A 19,172-nucleotide genomic window follows, 5' to 3' on the forward strand; every position below is an offset into this window, starting at 1 on the left:
GAGCCAGGCGTAGTGGCTAACTGAGGGTGGATGAGGACAGCACCTCAGGGAGGAAGGAGACATCAGGCCAGAGTGTGATGCCTGATCTGTCAGGGCTCCACCTGAGACAGGACTCATTGATTGACAGAGCCTGCAGCTTACCTACATAATTAGCTGATACCATAGCCAGGAGAAACGCAGCCTTCATTGACAGTCACTTGAGATCCAGATGCTCCAAGGGCTCAATAGGAGGTAAACGTAAGGCATCCAGCACCAGTGATAGATCCCATAATGGTTTAGTGGGTTGTGGTGGAGGATGTAATCTACGTGCACTCTTGAAAAAAGGGTACGTGTTGATGACTACCAACAATACCACCATCCATGTCAGAATATTGCAGTAACAAACACCTTCAGTGTAGTCGGGGACCGTCTCTGATCTGAAACTCTGGCAAGAATGCCTTAGCACCAATAGTTAAACAGTTTCCACCTGTTTGCATACAAAAATCAAGCGGATTAGGTTTGTGTGTTTAAAATAGTGTCGGACACATGCGATTAATGCTTTTGATGCCCTTGCAGGGGCCATACCCAGAGCCTTCCATCTGTGACAGAAGATCCCCCCTGGTTGGGAGGCACATTGTGAGCTGTAGCAGAGCGTGCACAGCAGATAAAACCAAGTCCTGGCTGGTCAAAATGGGGCCACCAGGAGTAGTCTGTGGCCCTCCTGAAGAACCCTCAGGAGAGCTGGAAATATGGAGGACAGTGGAGGAAGCATACAGGGGGAGATTTGGCCAGTTGTGAACCAGGGCATCCTGGCCCAGAGAATTGGGATTTTCTGTCCTTTTTTCTGTCTGACAGTTAGGCTCCTGTGTCCACCATTACTACAAAAGACAAAAAAAAAAAAAAAAAAAAAAAAAAAGGGACATTGTTTTCAAGCAGAGAAAAACTAGACCTCTTTTCTCACTTCCAAACTTTGTCAGCCGGTGTGGTGTTGTCGACTTGGGCATGCCGTGTATCAATCCAGTTTTGCTTGATACGATTGGGAAGCAACAAAGTAAAATTTTGAAATAACCTACATTGGTGCTAATAATATCATTTTAAAGTGTGGACTATAATCAAGTATATATCTAGAAGGGAGCCTTTTTTAAAAGATCACTTTCAAACTCCTCACACCTCCTTTAACTACGAATAAATACACCTCACCTCGTCTCCTCACTTTGCACTGCAAAAAGTTATCTTGAACAAAGAGAGAAAATAGGAAACTGTGGCCTGGTACACATGTAGCCAAGTATTTTCAAAAACTAGTACTCCCATATTCGTTTTTAAAAGGACTTTTATCCACATGCACCAGGAAAATTTACCAATAATTGTGTCTTGAAGCAAGTCAAACCCATATTTGGCAGTGTTGTTTAGATGTCAAACCTGTGACAGCCAATACTAAAAAAGAAGTTATATATTGGCTCCAAACCACAAGGGCCGGCCCTTACATTCTGAGATTAATTTGGGAAAACCGGAAACAGAGGTTTTAGCCCTCAGACTTGATTCAGGATGCATTTTGTCACCTGGGATGGCATGGGCTTTGAGGGGGGACACATATTTCATGGAATTTCAGCATAAACTGGAAAGTCAAAATTTGGCGCCAAATTTCAGGTCTGTACCTTGCGTTCTGAGCTCAATTTGGGAAAACCCAAAACAGAGATTTTAGCCCTCAGATTTTTTTGTCACCCTGGATGGCATTGGCTTTGACGGGGGACACATATTTGAATGTGGCTGTCATTCAGCTGTTACACTGGAGAACCAAAATCTGTTTCCTGGCTTATTCACGAAATCATACAAGTGGAGTTTTCCAAAATCGTAACTTAGGCTGGAGTTTTCCGAAAACAACATTCTGTGTGGATGATAGGCCTAAATTTATTAAAAAATATGCAGTTTCCCGGATACCCAGCTACGGGTGGCCTGAGTCTTTATCCTGGAAAAACACTACCCATTCTGTCCACAGGTGTCACTGCAGTCCACCTCAAACAGATAAGCCTGACAACTTCTTTAATGAGGGTAGATCCCTCAGCTGTGTTTGACTCTTTTAAGACATTAGAGTTCTGAAGGAATAATCAGAGAAAAACAACATGTCAGAAAAGAACTGGGATTTTATTAGACACTACAAATTACAGAGACGGAGAGGCTGAGGGCTAAACAGCACAAATAAATGTTGTTTTCCATTCCATGACAGACAGATAATACACCCTCTGTGTTGGTTTTAACACTCTGAAACAGTCTGTTGGTGTTGCCATGAATACAATGGTTACAAGTCTGTTGCAATGTCCAAAATAAGAAATGAAGAGTCGCGCGCAGTGAGTTAGTGTAATAAATCAGTTTTTGATGCACTAAGAAGCCCTTCAGTGCAGGTCTGAAGCAGAACCGATTAGTAATGAGAAGTTTACATTGCTGAGAGACCGGGGAACAGTCAGTGTATTCAAGGCACTGGAATAGACTCAGAATTATGGTTTACGTTTCCGGGTGAGGTAGTGAAATTACTGGACAGTGAGGTAATTTTGGGATACGCGTGGATTAATTATTGGCTTTTTCCTATAAACGTTACGGTTACATGAAAAAAAAAAAGAAAAAAAAAGAAAGAGCGTTCCAGTCGTAGCTCTCCTCAACAAACCCTGCTCACTCTGAGTGCATCTGTGCAGAAAGGATGTAGAAGGGAGACACCCCTCCAAAGCGCAAAAATACAGACATTTGTGATAAGAAAATAATTATTTTACACCAAACACACACTCTTAGACACACACACCTTTGGATCAGATCATCAACCAGACTAAGCCAACAAATCTTCCTTTTTTCTTAGGCTGATCTTGGTCTTTTTTTTATTATATGTTTGTTTTTATAAAATCTCAGCGCAGATGTACGGAAGTTAAAGGCTGCCATTTTTAAACTAATACCTTAAAGTTTTGTCTGGCTAAGCCTAAGTTTTCTGTTTTATCTTGAAACTATTTTCAAGTCTTTGGAAATAATGAAGGGAAACATGGCGCCTCAAAGTGTAAGGCCTCAGCACAGATCTACGGAAGCCAAGGGCTGCCACTCCTACAAAATAAAAACACTCAAACTTGGGTGGAGTGTGGTTGCGCTGCTGATGACAAAAAAAGTCTGATACAGCATAACAAAGTAGAACAAATAACATCTGGCCTTTATTTATGATAATTTTAAGAATCTGAGAATCTGAGTATTTTTCTTGTGCCTCTGTGAACCGAAAAATCCAACGACCAAATATATTGTTCCTGGCAAGAGTAAAGAGTAAAACAATCAATAAAATCAAAACAATATTTATTACTTATTTGCCAAGAATTAAATATCCAAAGTTAATGCTACAAAGAAATGCAAATCTGTGGATTGCTGTCAAGCAAAAAAGCATGAAGTTTAGAAAAAAACAGAAAAAAAAAAAAAAAAAAAAAGAGTTCTTGATTCATTGAAATGAATCGACCATTTAAGTAGACTGTCCGAACAAAAAGAAAAAAATTAATGTTTGTACTCGGCAGCTCAGCTAGGCTGAGTTTAAAGTCATTCACACCCATCTGTCAACAACAGGGATTCAAATCTCACAAAGTCAAAAAAACCTAGAAAAACATTTTAATTTTAACACTGGCAGCTTCTGACCTCCGTACAATCGTCAGAAAAGACTACATCAGCCTTAAAAACAGGAAAAAAGTCACCTCCTCGTCTTAAACTCAGTCAAAAAAGCTTTGCAGCGTGCAGCTAACATTCAGGAGGGGTGAGGGTGGAGGGTGGGACGTTGCTGGGAGCTTTAATACGAGCAAACAAACTAAATCCTCCCAGCGTCCATCACTCAGGCTCAGGGAGACGCTATAACTGCATTAAAGGAACCGAATCACACACAGAGCAGTAGCAGCAAGAGTAACCAGCTATAGATTTCCCTTCCTTCATCGTAACTTCATCCCAGAAAGTAACACCAGCCGCGTGGTTAGAAAAAGAAAGAAAGAAAGAAAAAGAAAGAAAGAAAGAAACCGGCGTCAAAGTCTTTTTTTTTAGTTGGACAGATTCCTAAAAAACGGGGCGATGTACGGTACATTCCAGCATCTGCTTCCGTGGAGTTAATGAGATTTTTAACGACATGTGCAGGAGAATAACGCTTGTCGTGATCATGATAAGAAGAATAATGCCCAGGAGGTTTGGGGTGCTGCTGAATAGCCACAAATCTCTGTAAAACTACCACATTTCTCTAACTAATATAGAATATCAAAATACCACTATATGTCTTTGAGTTATATACGTGTATTCTTTAATAATATTCTGGATCTGTTGTGCCTTTAAAATACATAGTTCAGTAATGTATAGGAAAAATACTGTACAAAAACAACAACTTATAGTCGGTTTATATAAACATATCTCTTGTAACCAATATATCATCTCTGTGTGAATCGTTTTGGTCTGCAGTAAACAAATTGATTGGGTTAACCACAGTATTGGACAACACCATCCAACTTTTGTTTTTTTTGTCAACATCTTTTACATTCATACAGCCATCTTTAAAAAAGAGGACGAACATAGAGCTACGATGAGAGACTACAGACATCTGTATTGATTTCTAAAATAAAACACTCATATTAATCATGCTAAAGTTTAACAGAAGCCAAAAGAATTATCAACAACTTTGCAAAATAAAAAGAAGAAAGGATAAGCGAGAGGCTTGAAAGAAAATCATGCTCAAGTCTGGAAACAAGGAGGCTAAACAACAATGTAAAGAGTAGTATTACTACCAACAATTATATCAACAGAATACATACATATATATATATATATATATATATATATATATATATATATATATATATATATATATATATATATATATATATATATATATATATATATATATATGAAAACAACAATCTTCCATCTGAGAAATAAAAGGTAGATAAATATGAGGAAATTCTGAGTGAGGATCAGCGGATCAGATTGTGAGACACGCATTAGTGCAGAGGTTAACTAAGGGTTAGCTTAGTCAACGAAGTTAGAGAAATGAGAAGGAGAGTGCGAGGGGCGTCAGGATGGGGTGAGGAACATGTATGTTAAGTTCTGGACAGGATTTATTATTGCTCAGTGTCCGGATGATGAAGGAAAAACAGAAACCAGAGAGAAAGTTCAAAATGCAGGAAAATTTACAGAAGCCAAAGAGAGGATTGGTGGAGCGTGTTCAGACCAAAAGTAGCAAATATTTGTGTAGCTTGATAAAAACAAAGCAACGTTAATGTGTTGCTCGATAAAAAAATAACAGCCTTAACAGATGAAATCACCTCAAATTTTACATTTTGAGCAGGAATATAAAGGCCCAAGGCTCAAACATTTAGATTTTCAGACCTGCAGAAACGGTTACACCAAACTCCATTCGCAAAAACAAGTATTTTAAAAGACGTTTTCCCTCTAGCTAACAAATCAGAGAAAGCAAGAATTTGTACCTTTAGAATCTGCAACAGCTAGAAGTTAATTCAGCTTCATTTTCACCAGTTTATAACACGTAAAATAATCAAATACTGGGGTGTAAGTGCTGTTTTAGCCCAGATTCAAACCACCACTCCTGTAGGAGATGGATGATTAGGAGTAAAAGCTTTGCTTACTTTTGGTCTGAACACTCTTTCAGAGCAGTAGGAAGATTAGATGAACCAAAAACATCTAGAAAAAGGTTCAAAAAGGGAGATGGTGCAAGAAAACAAGGTTTTCCAACAGAATATATAAGAGGTTATAATCAGGCTCTCGGACACGTCACACAATAAACACAGAAGAAGAAGAAGAAGAAGAAGTAGAAAGGAAAATGGGGAACAACAGTTCTCAGTCCTGATCTCATGTATAAAATTGGTATGAAAGTGAACAAACAGCATGGCATCGTTTTCAAAAGTGGAAAGTAGCGTCGGGCAGGCAAGGGGAGGCGGGGACTCAGCTGGTGGGTTGGCTCATAACTCCTCACAGTACATTAAAGTGGGAAGTATGCATGTGTAAATACATATATTTATCTATGTATATATATATATATATTTATATTTAGTCTAACAATGTGTACAGAAATCAAAGAAGGAACAGATGAATCGAAGCTTATGATAGAAGTCAAAATGACAGTTATAATACCAGAATCATACAGATGTGTGGAGGTCAAAGGGGAGGAGTGGGGGAGGTGGAGGAGGACGGGGGCAGTGCCACAAAAAGAGACACATTGTCCTTAAAACTCAGGGATGATGGGTCAGGGGGAAAGTGGGTGTGGGTCGGTGTAAGGGGGTCGGGATCGGGGGCTCACAGGGGCCCATGTCGGGCCTCGTATTTAGCCAGAATGTTCTTGCAGCGACCGAGCTCCTTCCTTATGTCTGCGACCTCCATGCGGAGGGCGGCGTTCTCCTTCTCCAGGAAGCCAGCGCGGATGGCGATCTGGTTCTCCTTCAGCCGCCGAGCGTCCCGTGATCTCTTGGCTGCCACGTTGTTCTTTCTGCGCCGGGCCCAGTACTTATCGTCCTGAGGAGGAGAACGGAAAGATTAACAGAAATAAACAGCAAATCCAAAAAAAGGCAGGCTTTCAGGAAGCTGGGGGTTAAAAATTCAGTTTTGATCAAGACCAATTCTGCAAATGTATTTGATAAAAGCGAAACGACTACAACAAGAGCAGATCAGTGCGCTGATCCTCACCTTCATGTCCTCTGGGATAAACACCTTGCGCGCTTTCTTGATCATAGGCTGGGGTTTCAGCTCCTCTGCAGAGAATTTGCGTTTCCTCGGGTCGAACATCTCCTGCCCGGGGACACTGGACAGAGCAAGGTCTGCTGGGTCTGGGTCGTAGCTCATGGGCACCTGGATGGACTCTGGATCGATGGGGCTGGGGGTGTCTCGGGCTGACGTCACAGAAAGAAGAAGAAAACAAAATGTGAGCTGCATGTTGGAGCACAAAAGGAGCACAGTGAGCCCTTTAAGTCCCTCTGATTTGATGTCTCATTAAAGAAAACTTTATTGAAGGGAAGAGGGAGGTCTCCATTATTGATTATGTAACGTCAGATCATGTCTGAGAAGCTCTCACTGCCTGACACAGACATAGGAGGAGGAGGAGGAGGAGGAGGAGGAGGAGGGGATCTGAGGAGAGTCTCCCAGCAGGAGGCCTGTGACGGGGGCTGAATGCTTCTTTTATTCCCTCTCTGCTCACATGCTCAAGTTTAGCTGCTGATCCATTAAGAAATGTCAGACACCAGCCTGATGTGAAATGAGGTGACTGCTCTGCATGAGGCAAAACAGCCCACCAGCAGGGGGTGCTGTTGTACCAATGTAAAGCAAACAGCAACGGCTCTTCTCAACTGGGGATTTGGGGTCAGACTTGACACTTGGATCTAAACATGTTGAGTTAAAAGATGTGACTGACTCTCATTTCAAGACTCTGAATTGCACGGACAAATCTTTTTGTCCCTTTTTGAAGAAAAACTTCTTTCAGACTCCACACAGTGATTACATAACTCCTTCAAGGACACCAAACTCCTCAGATAAAACCGCACAGTTAATCTTACAGGCACATGAGTCCTCGCCCTGCCTGATTAAGGGAGCGTCTTTGTGATGTTGTGCAGCTCTGGAGTGAGTTTTCAGCTCAGACCCCAACCCCTGACTTTCTGTCCCCACAATAACACAAAAAGGAGAGGCAGCGACTTCAGAGACTCCTGTTTTTGAAAGCTAAACTTATCATTTTTGTTTCTCTTTATGAGACAACCAATGCAGAGATTGACCAAATAAATTTGAGGGATTGACTTGAAATTAATCACTAATAAGACACCAGCTGGAGAGACGCAAATATTCATCCTGGTGCAAACACAACAGGTACAATTCTGCCTCTTTTGTCCAGCAGGTGTCACTGTGACACAAGCTCTAAAGTCACAGGTGTGGATCATTCCCTGGCCGGCCTTATCTGAAGCTCTGCAGCTATCAGCTGCTCCTGTCACTGAATTTTAGATCAACACTTTCCGTCTCTAAAGCGTCGATCTTTAAGCTGAAAAATGCACCCATTGATCTGACGCTAAGTGGGCCGAGCAGTAAACGGTGACTCAGTTCATTAATCGTCCTGAATGGAACTATTCCTGCGTGATTCATGACATTAATTTGTCTCATTGCTTTCACACACCTGCATTCCCTCTGTGTGTGTTCAAAAGCTCAACAAGCAGCAGTTGGGAGTATTATAGAAAGCTGGTTTTCATTAGTGGCTGATGTTCTGGCAGCTCGTACATCATGACCTACATTTCTGTTCGTGTGACAGCAGACAGTCGATCAGAGTGTGAGCACGCTCAGACTGTTTTCTGGAGGTTTGAGACTCCGCTCTCTGAACAAACAGGAAGTGTGAACATCAGCAGAAAGCGTCCCACCCAGAGGAAGCAACAGACTTCTCTATGACAACAGGATCAAAACCTCAGGCGAGGGTCGGACTGAGCCGAGCTGCTTCGAAAGTGAGCGAAATAAAACCGAGAACCAAGAGGGACTTTTATGAACTGCTCATTAACACCTCATAAAGCTGTGGAAATCTCCCTCAGGCAGACGTGACAAATGAACAACTCAGACTGAACAAAAAGAGGGTGTGGCTGGGTTTGAAAAGTTTCGATTTGATAACAAACTCAAATTTCATTAACATGAACTCAAACTTTGTCACAACAAGACATCTGCTAAAACTGATGTTTGATTTTTGCAGTCGGACAAACCACAAAGATAATTCATGGATTCGACTGGGATATGTCCATGCTAAAGGGATCCAGGAGGCTGCTTCTTCTACTGGAGACGATGCAAAATAATGCTCTCTGCAACGTGTGCTACTAACACTGAGGAAACTAGACCTCTGGAGAGACTTCTTTATTTGTTGACATCTCTAAATCACCCCAGTCTGTCTTCTGTTTGTCTTCACACTTTGTGGACTTATTTTGTCACTTTATCAAGTTTTTAAGACGACGTGTGATGGGAAATCAGTCACAAACAAGGTTATAATAGTAAACTAAAACAAAACTAAAAACAAAAACTAAAATTTTAAATACACTGTAGTTAACTCAAACTAATAAAAACTAGAAAACAAAAACGATAAGTAAACTAAAACTGTCTCTTGTGTTCACAAAACTAACTGAAACGAACTAAAATGATAGACAAAATGTCCTTAGTTATAGTTTTTGACAATATTAACAGCCTTTAGGATTTAAATTAATCCGACACATTTTTCCAACCAATTTTAGACAGTTTTAGGCAGTTGTCAGTCTCGCACAGCACCATCATAGCGACGTATAGGGACGAGCTTGTTTACTGCACTGACTGGTTGTGCGCTGTGCTGCGACAAAACGTAGTGGGGCAATGAATTAGAGCATCTGTAATAGTTTAATTGTTACAGAGTCCAAGTTTTTATTTATTGAAGCTCATACTATATTATTTTTTTATAATTTATGTTAATATTATTTTTATGTAATATATGTCAACATAATTTTATATACTTTATGCTTATATTTTTTATCCTAAGTTTATATTATTTTCATGTGTTTAAGGCAGCAGCCAACAGTTCAGTATCAGCATTGACTGAGCAATGAGCACTATGTTGGACTGGAAAATAAACAGTATGACAAAATATTTACTCTGACCTTTTTGAATCCTGCATCTGGTTAATAAGGTATTAAAAAACTAAAACTAAACTAAAACTAAAACTAAACTAAAACCAAGCCTTGTTGCAAACATCAAAACTTAATTAAAACTAGAATGCCTGCTCTAAAACTAATTAAAACTCAACTGTAATGGAAAATAAAACGTCAAAACTAACTAAAACTAAACTATAATGACAAATCCAAAACTATTATAACCTTGGTCACAAACTAATGCTGGGACTTTCTGAGGCAGAGAAAAACAATCTGAAGGTGGACAAAACCCTGACGTGTTCCTAAATCTTGACCACATCAACAAGTACAAAATTAACTCAATCAGATCTAACTTTTTCTTTTTTCAAACTATTTTTTCAGGTGTTTTAAGCCTCAAGTCAGAGACGACAGGACCGTGGATAGAGCTGAAAGGGGGGTTAATATCATGGGGTGTGACCAACTCTGGGCCTTGGCATTCAGATAGTTCTGCTTCTTCTTTTGCAGTTTATTATCTCTTGTTTGCTTTTTAACAGTCTGTTTTATCACTTTGTAACCTTGTGAGTGTTCCCTCTTATCCTTGAAGGATAAAGGGGATTTTATTTTGAAAGGGCTTTCTGGTTAAAGTAAGCTTCATGTCCCTCACTCACTGGTTGTCTCTTTGTTTATTTACTTTTTCTTATGATTCTTGAAAAATGTGACGCAAAACAAAATGCACTCCATGATATTCAACCTTTATTCTTCATATTATCTATAAATGAGTCCACTCAGGGTGGTCTATTCTCCGACTTAGGAATAAAAAAAGCTTTGAAAAATTGCATATAAATTGAATATTTTCCGTTATTCTTGTTTTTTGTCAAGTTGTGCTAAAACTTTACCAGCGCTGATTAATCTGGTGATTATTTTCCAGATAATCAAACGTTAAGCTTTCTAAATTGAAACCAAATCCTGCCGATCAACTCCAAATGCCTCCACTACCCAACCAACCAAATAAGTGTTTAAAAATGACAACTTTTTGGCGTTTTTTCAACATTGACCACTCGATAACCTGTGCCTGTTTCTGAGGATCTTTCTGGAAGCAGCTCCTGAGTCCCATGACTCCACGCTCTGTTGTTGTCCCACTAATCCACTCCTGCATATTCAACGCTCATTCATAAAGCGAACAGCGCAGACAGAAAGCTCCTTACTGACTAAAACTAGACGCTGTCGTAGACAATCCGTCAGGCCTGAACTCAAACCTTCAATTAGCCGCCTCTCCTCGTCCTAATCACCTCCACGGGTCGTTCTGTTCTCTGAATTAACGCCATTAAAGCACGGCGACTTGGTCATGAGCTAAAAGTAGACGTAGGAGCCGTTCGCTGACCTGCAACAGCCACAAATAGACTTTTTTTTTTTCTAGTGAGGAAATAATCATTGAACACTTGAAGTCTAAATTTAGCAAAGTCGGACCTGAGCTGACCCACAAAGAGCTCCTCTCTGAACACCCGAAGAACTGGTTTTTATTTGACGTGAAGAGATTCATGGGCTGACTCACGCCTGGCAGCAGGTCTCTGTCACGCTACATGTTCATATCAGAGTCAGTGTGAGTGTTGTCATGTGGTGAGCAGCTGAACCCTGACCTGGGTGTGACATGGGACAGAAAACAACCACTTCTTACTTCTGAGAGGCGAAAAAAGATCCTTGTCTTAGTTCAAAAAACACTAACTGGAACTGGGTTGACTGGTTCACTTGAGACAAAAGAATAAAAAAAGTTAACATAATATTTCTTCTGAAGTCACTAAACAACGAAGGAACAAGGATTGTCTTGCTGCGTCAGCTGATATTAACACAGAAAAACACAGTTCTTACCTCTCTACACTTGCTTAAACCAAATTAAGTCATCTGTTTAAATTTTTGATCATGCATTTGTAATTCTTTAAAGCATAACCCTTTGCAATGTCTGAGCAAAATGAGACCAAAAATAACACAAACTGCCATCCTTCTCTCTGAGCTTCTCCACCAAACTGTACCCAAGAGATAGAAATTAACCGAACAACCTCATAAAAGTTTTTCAGCGTCAACAAATCTCACAAAGTAACAAAACCTGCACATTTAAACACACTTGTAAGAAATTTGAGTACTAAACTTTAGATTGTGTTTTATCTGAAAAAAGGCTTGTTAATATTTTTCTATGCTTCTTCAAACCTTTTTTGTTGAGATCTACAGCGTCAAAGATCAGAGATGTAATGGCCTGTATGATATTAATCACTCTTTGCATCTGTGGTTGTTTTTCCTGGTATTATTTTGTTTGAATCGACCCAAAATAAAAACCTTCATTGCTGCAGGGTAACTACAAAACCTGCACAGTGATGAAGTTGCACAAATTTAAATGACAAAAATGCTTCTATCAGTGGTTCTATTTATCTTTTCTTCTCATGAAAATTTTAACACTGCACTCACAAGAACTTTAATATTGCAAAACATATGATGATAGATGATACATTTTGTGGGTTTATTACAACAGAATTTCACAAAAATGTCATTTTTTCGCCATCTTGACAGTCAATTTTAATGTTTTTGTTCAGCTCTGAGTGCACTTTGCACCAACTCATAACCAAAAAATCAAAGGAAAACCTTCATTTAATGACGCGACATGACAAAGTCCAAGAGTTCAAGTACCATAAGGTGGAAGAACATTTTGTTTTGCGTCTTTCATGACATTTCTAACCACGAAAAAACATGTTTGATGATTCTTCTTCTTTTTCATCTACAAGTTACTCAACTCCCCTCAAATTGATTTATCCAGCAAACCCTGCAGAATTAACTGCAGTCAGGAGGACTTTGTTCCTCCAGATCATGCAGGACATGCTGATCCTGTCTCCAGGCGTCCACATGACGAGACATCTGAGAGGACCGCTGCTCCGTTTGCATGAAACGGGGCCAGAGGCTACTACGACGGACTGAAAACACTCTGTGAGAGAGCGCGGGTCTGATAAGGACTCCACGATCATTCCTGCTCCATGAAGCTCATATTCAGCTCCTTGAATCTGCTGATAAGTCTCCCAGCGGGGCCTCTTTTCCTTCACTAACACACAGGAATGCACCACAACAACACGCCCTTTGACCCCCTCCTACATCTGACTTCCCCTTTGGACCCTGCCAACAGTACACAGGAGTCCTGCACCACACCTGAACCCTGAACCACAGGAGCTCAGTGAAATTTGCGCTCGTTTGTTGGTGTTGTAGTTATGCTGTTATCAGGAGCTTTGCTGCGATAGTTACAAGCAGCAGGGAGCGGGCACAGAGGGTTTTGTGGTTGTTGTGGTGCAGTTAGTGGAGAGGCTGGTTAGACGAGACTTGCCGAGCTGGAACAACATTGCCCGCACGTGACAAAAGCACACCAGAGTCCATGTGATCTCTGCAGGGTACAGCCTGTGCCTTGGCTCCGAGTCCGGCGCTGCATCGTAGCCAGGCTTGGCCGGGGAGGGAGAGGAAGACCGGACGGAGGAGATTGAGGGGAGGGGGGGGCGGGGTGGGGGGAGCTACATGCCGTGACAAGCTCCTGTTTGCAGCTCGCCTCTGCACACGGTGTCTGCATGTGTCTGTCACATGGCCCCGCACACTGCAGGAAACCCCAGCTGCTTTCACGTGAGAGGTAAATGTGAAGACACAGACAGAGACGGACCTAAACACAGAACAAAGACCGCGCACACTCACAGTCCACACGCGCACGCTTACGCACACACACACACGTGCACTGTGGCTGGAATAAAGTGTACTGTACACACGCATCTGTTTATCTCTGACTGCTCTGTTCTCACATCCGAGCTCAAAGTCGCTGGGCTCCGTCTGCACAGCTCTGCAAGGCGGAAGTAATACGAGCGACCCCGGGAACATCCAGGGAAAACAATAAGGAACATGAAGCTTTCATTTACAAGTTACAACGTAATGCACTGGTTTCTAAACATACGGCATTCATCCAAATACTTCAGCAAATTTAACCTCATTACTAATACATAGGGCAACTTGTCACAAATAATGTGAGGAACTCCAAAACGAGTCCTTGCTGGGCTCTTGCTCATATAAATAAGAAAGTTTTACTCAAGAAAGTCATAATTTCTTCCATTTCTTTGTAAAAACCTCAACTTTATGTGTTAAAAACAACAGTAAGGCTTAATATTTTTAGACTTAGGCTGCAAAGTTTCTGCAGGAAAGGAGACTAATACAATATCTTACCTTTATCTGACACACACACACATTTCCTGTCCTGTTATACACTTACTTGTAGGGCTCAAATGAAAGCACAACATCATCAGTTTCTGAAGTTTAAATGGTAAGATTTCTGTTATTTTTCTTGCACAGGCAAATTTTATGCCTTAGAATTACATTATAAGACCCTGGTGTTAGGAGGTGTTAGCTGGAGGCTAGCTTTTTGGCTCATTGTCACAGAAACGTCAGTGTGTAAAATAACCTGTTTGAGGAGGATGCGTGTCGTGTTGACTCGGACATTTTTCTTTGACTTGTAAGTCGATAAAACTCAACCCGACACTTGTATGTCTTTGTGGACTTTCGGCTCTAATCCTTCCCTACAAAACAAAACGCTTATTTTTGGATTAATGTTTATTGTAATGGAGGATTTTCCATCTAAGCTCACTTATAGTCTGTTTGATCTCTGCACAATATTTCTGTTACATAACAAGGTTTGCGCTGAGGCAAGAATGGGGTGATACAGGTGGAAAAGGTAGCAGGATACACTAAGGTAAAACACAATGTTGTGTTAATGAAATCATTCGCTGGCCTTTTTCTTCCATCATTTATCAAAGGTTCGATTTAAACTCCTGTGAAAAACGCTTCAAAGACTGAGACATGTTGACTGATGTTCAAATCGACTACTTTGGTTTACTCGCCTTGTTTATCAGAAAATTATTTATCAATGTGTGACTGTGTCAGCAAAATCTGGCAATACAACTTTTTATTTTATCGTCATTTCATTCTGAATTTCCTGAGGGAACCCTCCCAAAGGATTAATAAAGTTCCTATCTAATCTAATCTAATCTAATTTTTTATTTAAGACTTTAAAATTACTGTTTTTAAATGTGAAAATAAACTTTAATTTGATTATTTTTTTTGTTTTGTTTTAAGAAAAATAATTCATTTCCAGAAATTTTTCATACATTAATAGCATATATTTTTTCAAATCATTCAAGTGACATTTTTGTCTTTGAATATGTTGAAATTATAACATTTTTCTGCACTTGTCAGTTGAATGTGGATCATATGAAGCCTTAAAATACATGTAGTAATCCAAATTGGATGTGGAAAATTGCTTAGATTTCAGTTTTTGCATTGAACTTCATTAAAGAATTGATCTTAAAGGTTTTTAAAGGTAAAACTGTCAGAAGTTTGCCGGCTTGGGCTTTACTTTTCTGCTGTATTTTGTCCCTGATTGCAAATGCAATTTCAAATCAGAATATTCTTTTTTTTTATTTATTTCTTTTTTTTTGAGGAAGTAGCTTTTATTCTCCCCTGTTGATGGACTCTTTTATCTTCAAGCTGTGCCGTGAATAAACTGGTATTGTTTGGTTTTCTGGCGTGGGCTGTCAGCTGGTGACTAATCACTCACATAGAGCGTCTCTATTATAAACAAAGACTCGATTTCGTGCAGTGTTTCTACCACACTGCGGTGGTTATGTTTACAATACCTCTGTAAGGTTTCTTCCTTCCTGACCTTCAAAAAAAAAAAAAAAAAGACACAACACACCATCAGGAAGTGTTTCAGCGGTGGCGGTTCACCAGCTGTGAAGGTCGACGAACACTAGGTCAACGATTGGCACGAGGGGTGCTAGTATTGGGTGTGTCATGGCAAAGAGTTTGGGGAACTATTGGGGGAAGGCGATGAGGATTTTAAGTGAAGTTTGCAAAATAGTTAAAGCACAACCATCCTTAAAAAATAAATCTATATTAGGATTAAAAATGTTGGTAATCCTGCAGAGAAAGATAATTCTCCATCTCCCAAACGGTGCCCTCTGCTGATTTCCCTCTGCACCTTTGCCAGGTAACACACATTAACTCGGCCTCACACACACACACACAAGCACAATTATTTTGGAATCAAACTGCTGAACGTCTCTAGAGGCAGTGTAGTCGTGTTTCTGCCTGCTGAGAGTTGGCCCTGTTTGTGTTTACAGTGAAGGTCGGCCTTTTAAATGATTCAAATCGCTCTGGTGTCTGATGAATTAAAAACCCAAATAAATCGCGTCTGGCAGCAGCTCACAGTATTCCTTTCCACAGTTTAACACTTCAGACTAAATACCAACTGCCTGCTTAATGTCAGCGTGTCTTTAATACGAGTTTACACTTCTTAAAGCTGCTTTTACACAAGAAACGTGTAGCTATGCAGTAAAAAGGCATTTATAAATCCAGGCCTCAAGAATCACAAACAGTACTATTTAGTAATGTCTTACATGAAGTCTTCATTTCTTAGAAAATGTATCACATTAAATTACCGCAGGATAAAAAAAGGCACCGATTTGTGACTCAGACATTTGACTAACACGGCATTTCTCTGTAATCACTTATCATCCAAAACCCTGCAGGGACTCTGAAAATGAAACCAACAAATTAGGCCGTAACAGTGGAAAAGTAAAACTCATAATCCACCTTTCTAAACACAGCACAAAGACGTGAGTCACACAGAGGCCTTTTCCACCAAGTCGACTGTGCTGCTGCTTTGGCCTCATCGTGCTGTACTCTGGGAGTCTAAAGTCCAGCTCAGGCTGTAAATCAGAGCTGAAGTACGTCAGAGCGAAGCTAACCTGTGCTAAAAAGCTCTAATGAGGAGAAGCTGAAGCAGCAGGGGGTGAACATGAAACACATCATGATGCAGACAAAGCAGCTTGTTCTGGATTAACATCTGACAGTTGGAAATGGGGGGTGCGCTCGCATGTATGTGTGTATGTGCATATGTGTTTGTGTGACAGGTGAGTCAACAAGCCTCCCCTGTCACCGCTGAGGTGTGAATAACAGCGTGAACCCACGTGTACAGGTGTGCACATCAGGCTGCGCCGCATGTGATTCCTACCTGCTGTGGCGGGGCTGTGGAGGCAGGGCTGAGGTGCCATGCCCGTGTGAACTGAGGTGGTTGCGCGACTGCTCAGGTCCACCACAGAGGGCGTGGTGGGGGTAGGTGGGGCAGGTGCCGGGGCCTGCTGTGCCGGCTGAGGAGCCTGCGGGGTTTGGTCGCTCTGGGCTGTGTTGGCGGGGATGCCGTTCTCTGAGAGGAACTCCTCCAGGTCCATGTACTCCAGTTGAAAACTGTCCCCATCATACGGCAGGGTCTTGTCCCACAGGGTGGGCCCAAGGAAGGCGGACTGTGGGTGGTTGGCGGCGGAGGCCTCATCGTCAAGCTTCTTTTCTTTCTCCTTGTCTTTACCAAATCCTGAAAATGGTTCACAGTCATTTCATTGTCTCAGAGCAAAAGGAAAATCCTAGGTCCCTTCAGCACTAGAAACATAAAAGGCTTCCTGAGGTTTGGTTTTAAAGGGTCGGTGCAAAAGTGTATTAAAAACAAGAAATTTAAACACAAATTGGTATTCTTTCAGGATGAAAACAAGTTTCCTCTAGTTTAAAAACAGAAATCAACATGACATTCAAAATACTTCAAGACTCTCCCTGTTTTTTATTTCTTTACAGTCCGTTCCTTAATCCATTACTTAGACTGATCTTGCAGTTTATTTATCAGTGCAGTATTTATTTTTGATTTCCTTCTCACATTTGGCTTTTATGCATAATTTACCACTATTTTTATATTTATTAATGTCTCTTACACACAAGATGCTGCCAACCATCTGCCCTGAGAGAGATTGCTTGAGTTATTTGAATAGATAAAATGGGCTTTTATATGAAATAAAGCTGTTATTGTCCCTATATTGGAAGAGTGCCCAAACAACATGAATTTCCCTCCGGGGATTAATAAAGTATATATCTTATCTTATCTTATCTTATCTTATCTTATCTTAGTTTTTAGAACCTTACACCAAATTGTGACATGTTGTTTTGCTTGATTCCTTCAAAATAAAAGCTTTATTACTGTTTAAAAAAACATAAATGTCTCTCTTTTTCTTGTTGAAATGGTAAAATAATTTTTGGAGTTATCTGGGAATAAGCTATAGATTAAAAGCTAAAATATTTGCAGCCAAAATTAATTCAAAACCATTTTTAGTTTTTTTTTTTTAAAACCTAAACAAGCGAAACCCCGAGTATCTACAAAACATACAATTATACAGGTGAATGGATATTTGAATGATTAATGAACAAACAAGAAAAACTAGTTCTCCATTTATGTACTAACAGTGAGAAGACTGAAAAATGCATTCAACAATACAGAGGGAGCATTGCATGCATTCACAACAGCCACTAGATATAAACACGCCCTCTATCGGTAAATTGTGGTGTTGTTAATGTAATCCCATTGTAGCCGTGAGGGTTTAAAGGTTACAAACGCAACAACGAGCTAAACAAAGCGCAAAGATGGAAAAAAAGAAAGTATATAGTTTGCTAGCAGGGTTAATAAGTAGCCTATCAGCTAAATCAGCTCGTTAGCTTGAGCTGAAGTTCAAGCCAAAGTGACAGTAAACAAATATTTATCCGAGGTAATCATCGCTCTAATTTAATTATCTCTGAAGAACGCTCAACCACAAGGCTTGTCCACAGAGATCGTAAAATATTAAGATGCATCACTACAAATTAATTAGTTTAGCCTGTGTCCTTTGGTTGCGTTTCATCTGTCAAAGCCATGTAGGTATATTGGTCGACCAAAGCCAGCCGAGACACCACAACAACAGGGACAAAAGCAGTGCGTGCAAATTAAGTTTGAACCCTCATCAAACATACCTTCATCATGATGAAAAGGCAGCTTCAGTGGATTTTCCAGCAGGGATTTCAGCACGCCATGGGTCGGCGGCAGGAAAGTTGGATTTAGAGGAAGAGGTCTGGCCATTTTCTCCATATGTCTTGAAGGGCAACTGGAGAACAAAACTCGCACAAACGAGACAAGAATTCCCCCCCTAAAAGGACGCGACCAAACTCCGTGACCGGCCCGTGGAAATCCTCGCAGGCGGTGTAAAGCGACGCCGGGGCTTGAAGGGAGAAGACGAGAGTCCGCGCAGCAGCAGGACGGTGAGCGGCTGGCTGGCTGTCGTTGAGGCTGTCTGGCAAATAGCTGCCGGAGGAGGAGGAGGGCGGGGGGAGCTGAGCTGACGGAGCCTCTACTTCTCCATCCATGTGCGGAGACGGGCGTCGGTGACGTCAAAGCCCCGAGAGGGCGGGGTCACATCTCGAAGTGCCTTCAGGGAGTGTCGGAAAATACAACTTCATTTCTCCGAGTGGCCGTCTGGACTACGCTGCCTTTTGTTTTAGTATTTTGGGTGACCAACTTCAAATATCCGGTGAAACTATAAAACAAAGACGGAGTTTAACATTAAATTATATCATTTGAAGTCACTTTATCAGTTTGTTAAATACTACTTTAAGTTTGTTTCATTCAGACTTTATCCATTGCTGTCGAAATTAATAATAAAAAAAGATCTACAC

General features: G+C 40.7%; 1 protein-coding gene across 1 annotated transcript; it reads right to left on the reverse strand.

Moving 5' to 3' along the window:
- Positions 1–2,102: 2,102 nt before the first annotated feature.
- hlfa (HLF transcription factor, PAR bZIP family member a) lies at positions 2,103–18,814 on the reverse strand. The gene is made up of 4 exons (XM_074696640.1): positions 18,474–18,814; positions 16,663–17,019; positions 6,664–6,866; positions 2,103–6,492 (listed from the first exon to the last, which is right to left on the reverse strand). The coding sequence occupies exons 1-4, from the start codon at positions 18,586–18,588 to the stop codon at positions 6,277–6,279; spliced, it is 891 nt and encodes a 296-aa protein (XP_074552741.1). The 5' UTR covers positions 18,589–18,814; the 3' UTR covers positions 2,103–6,276.
- Between the last annotated feature and the right edge of the window lie 358 nt (positions 18,815–19,172).

The sequence above is a fragment of the Halichoeres trimaculatus genome, unplaced genomic scaffold (genome assembly GCF_033239565.1).
Source record: "Halichoeres trimaculatus isolate MK-OKI-2021-1 unplaced genomic scaffold, fHalTri1.1 fHalTri1_scaffold_20, whole genome shotgun sequence".
Classification (NCBI taxonomy): Eukaryota; Metazoa; Chordata; class Actinopteri; order Labriformes; family Labridae; genus Halichoeres; species Halichoeres trimaculatus.

What these genes read in the sequence shown, in the direction of transcription:
- hlfa (XM_074696640.1), bottom strand. Translation starts at nt 18,588, where the DNA reads ATGGAGAAAATGGCCAGACCTCTTCCTCTAAATCCAACTTTCCTGCCG. An exon ending in GCCTTTTCATCATGATGAAG is followed by an intron (nt 17,020 to 18,473) that starts GTATGTTTGATG and finishes AACCATTTTCAG; the next exon opens with GATTTGGTAAAGACAAGGAG. An exon ending in CCACAGCCCCGCCACAGCAG is followed by an intron (nt 6,867 to 16,662) that starts GTAGGAATCACA and finishes CTGTGACGTCAG; the next exon opens with CCCGAGACACCCCCAGCCCC.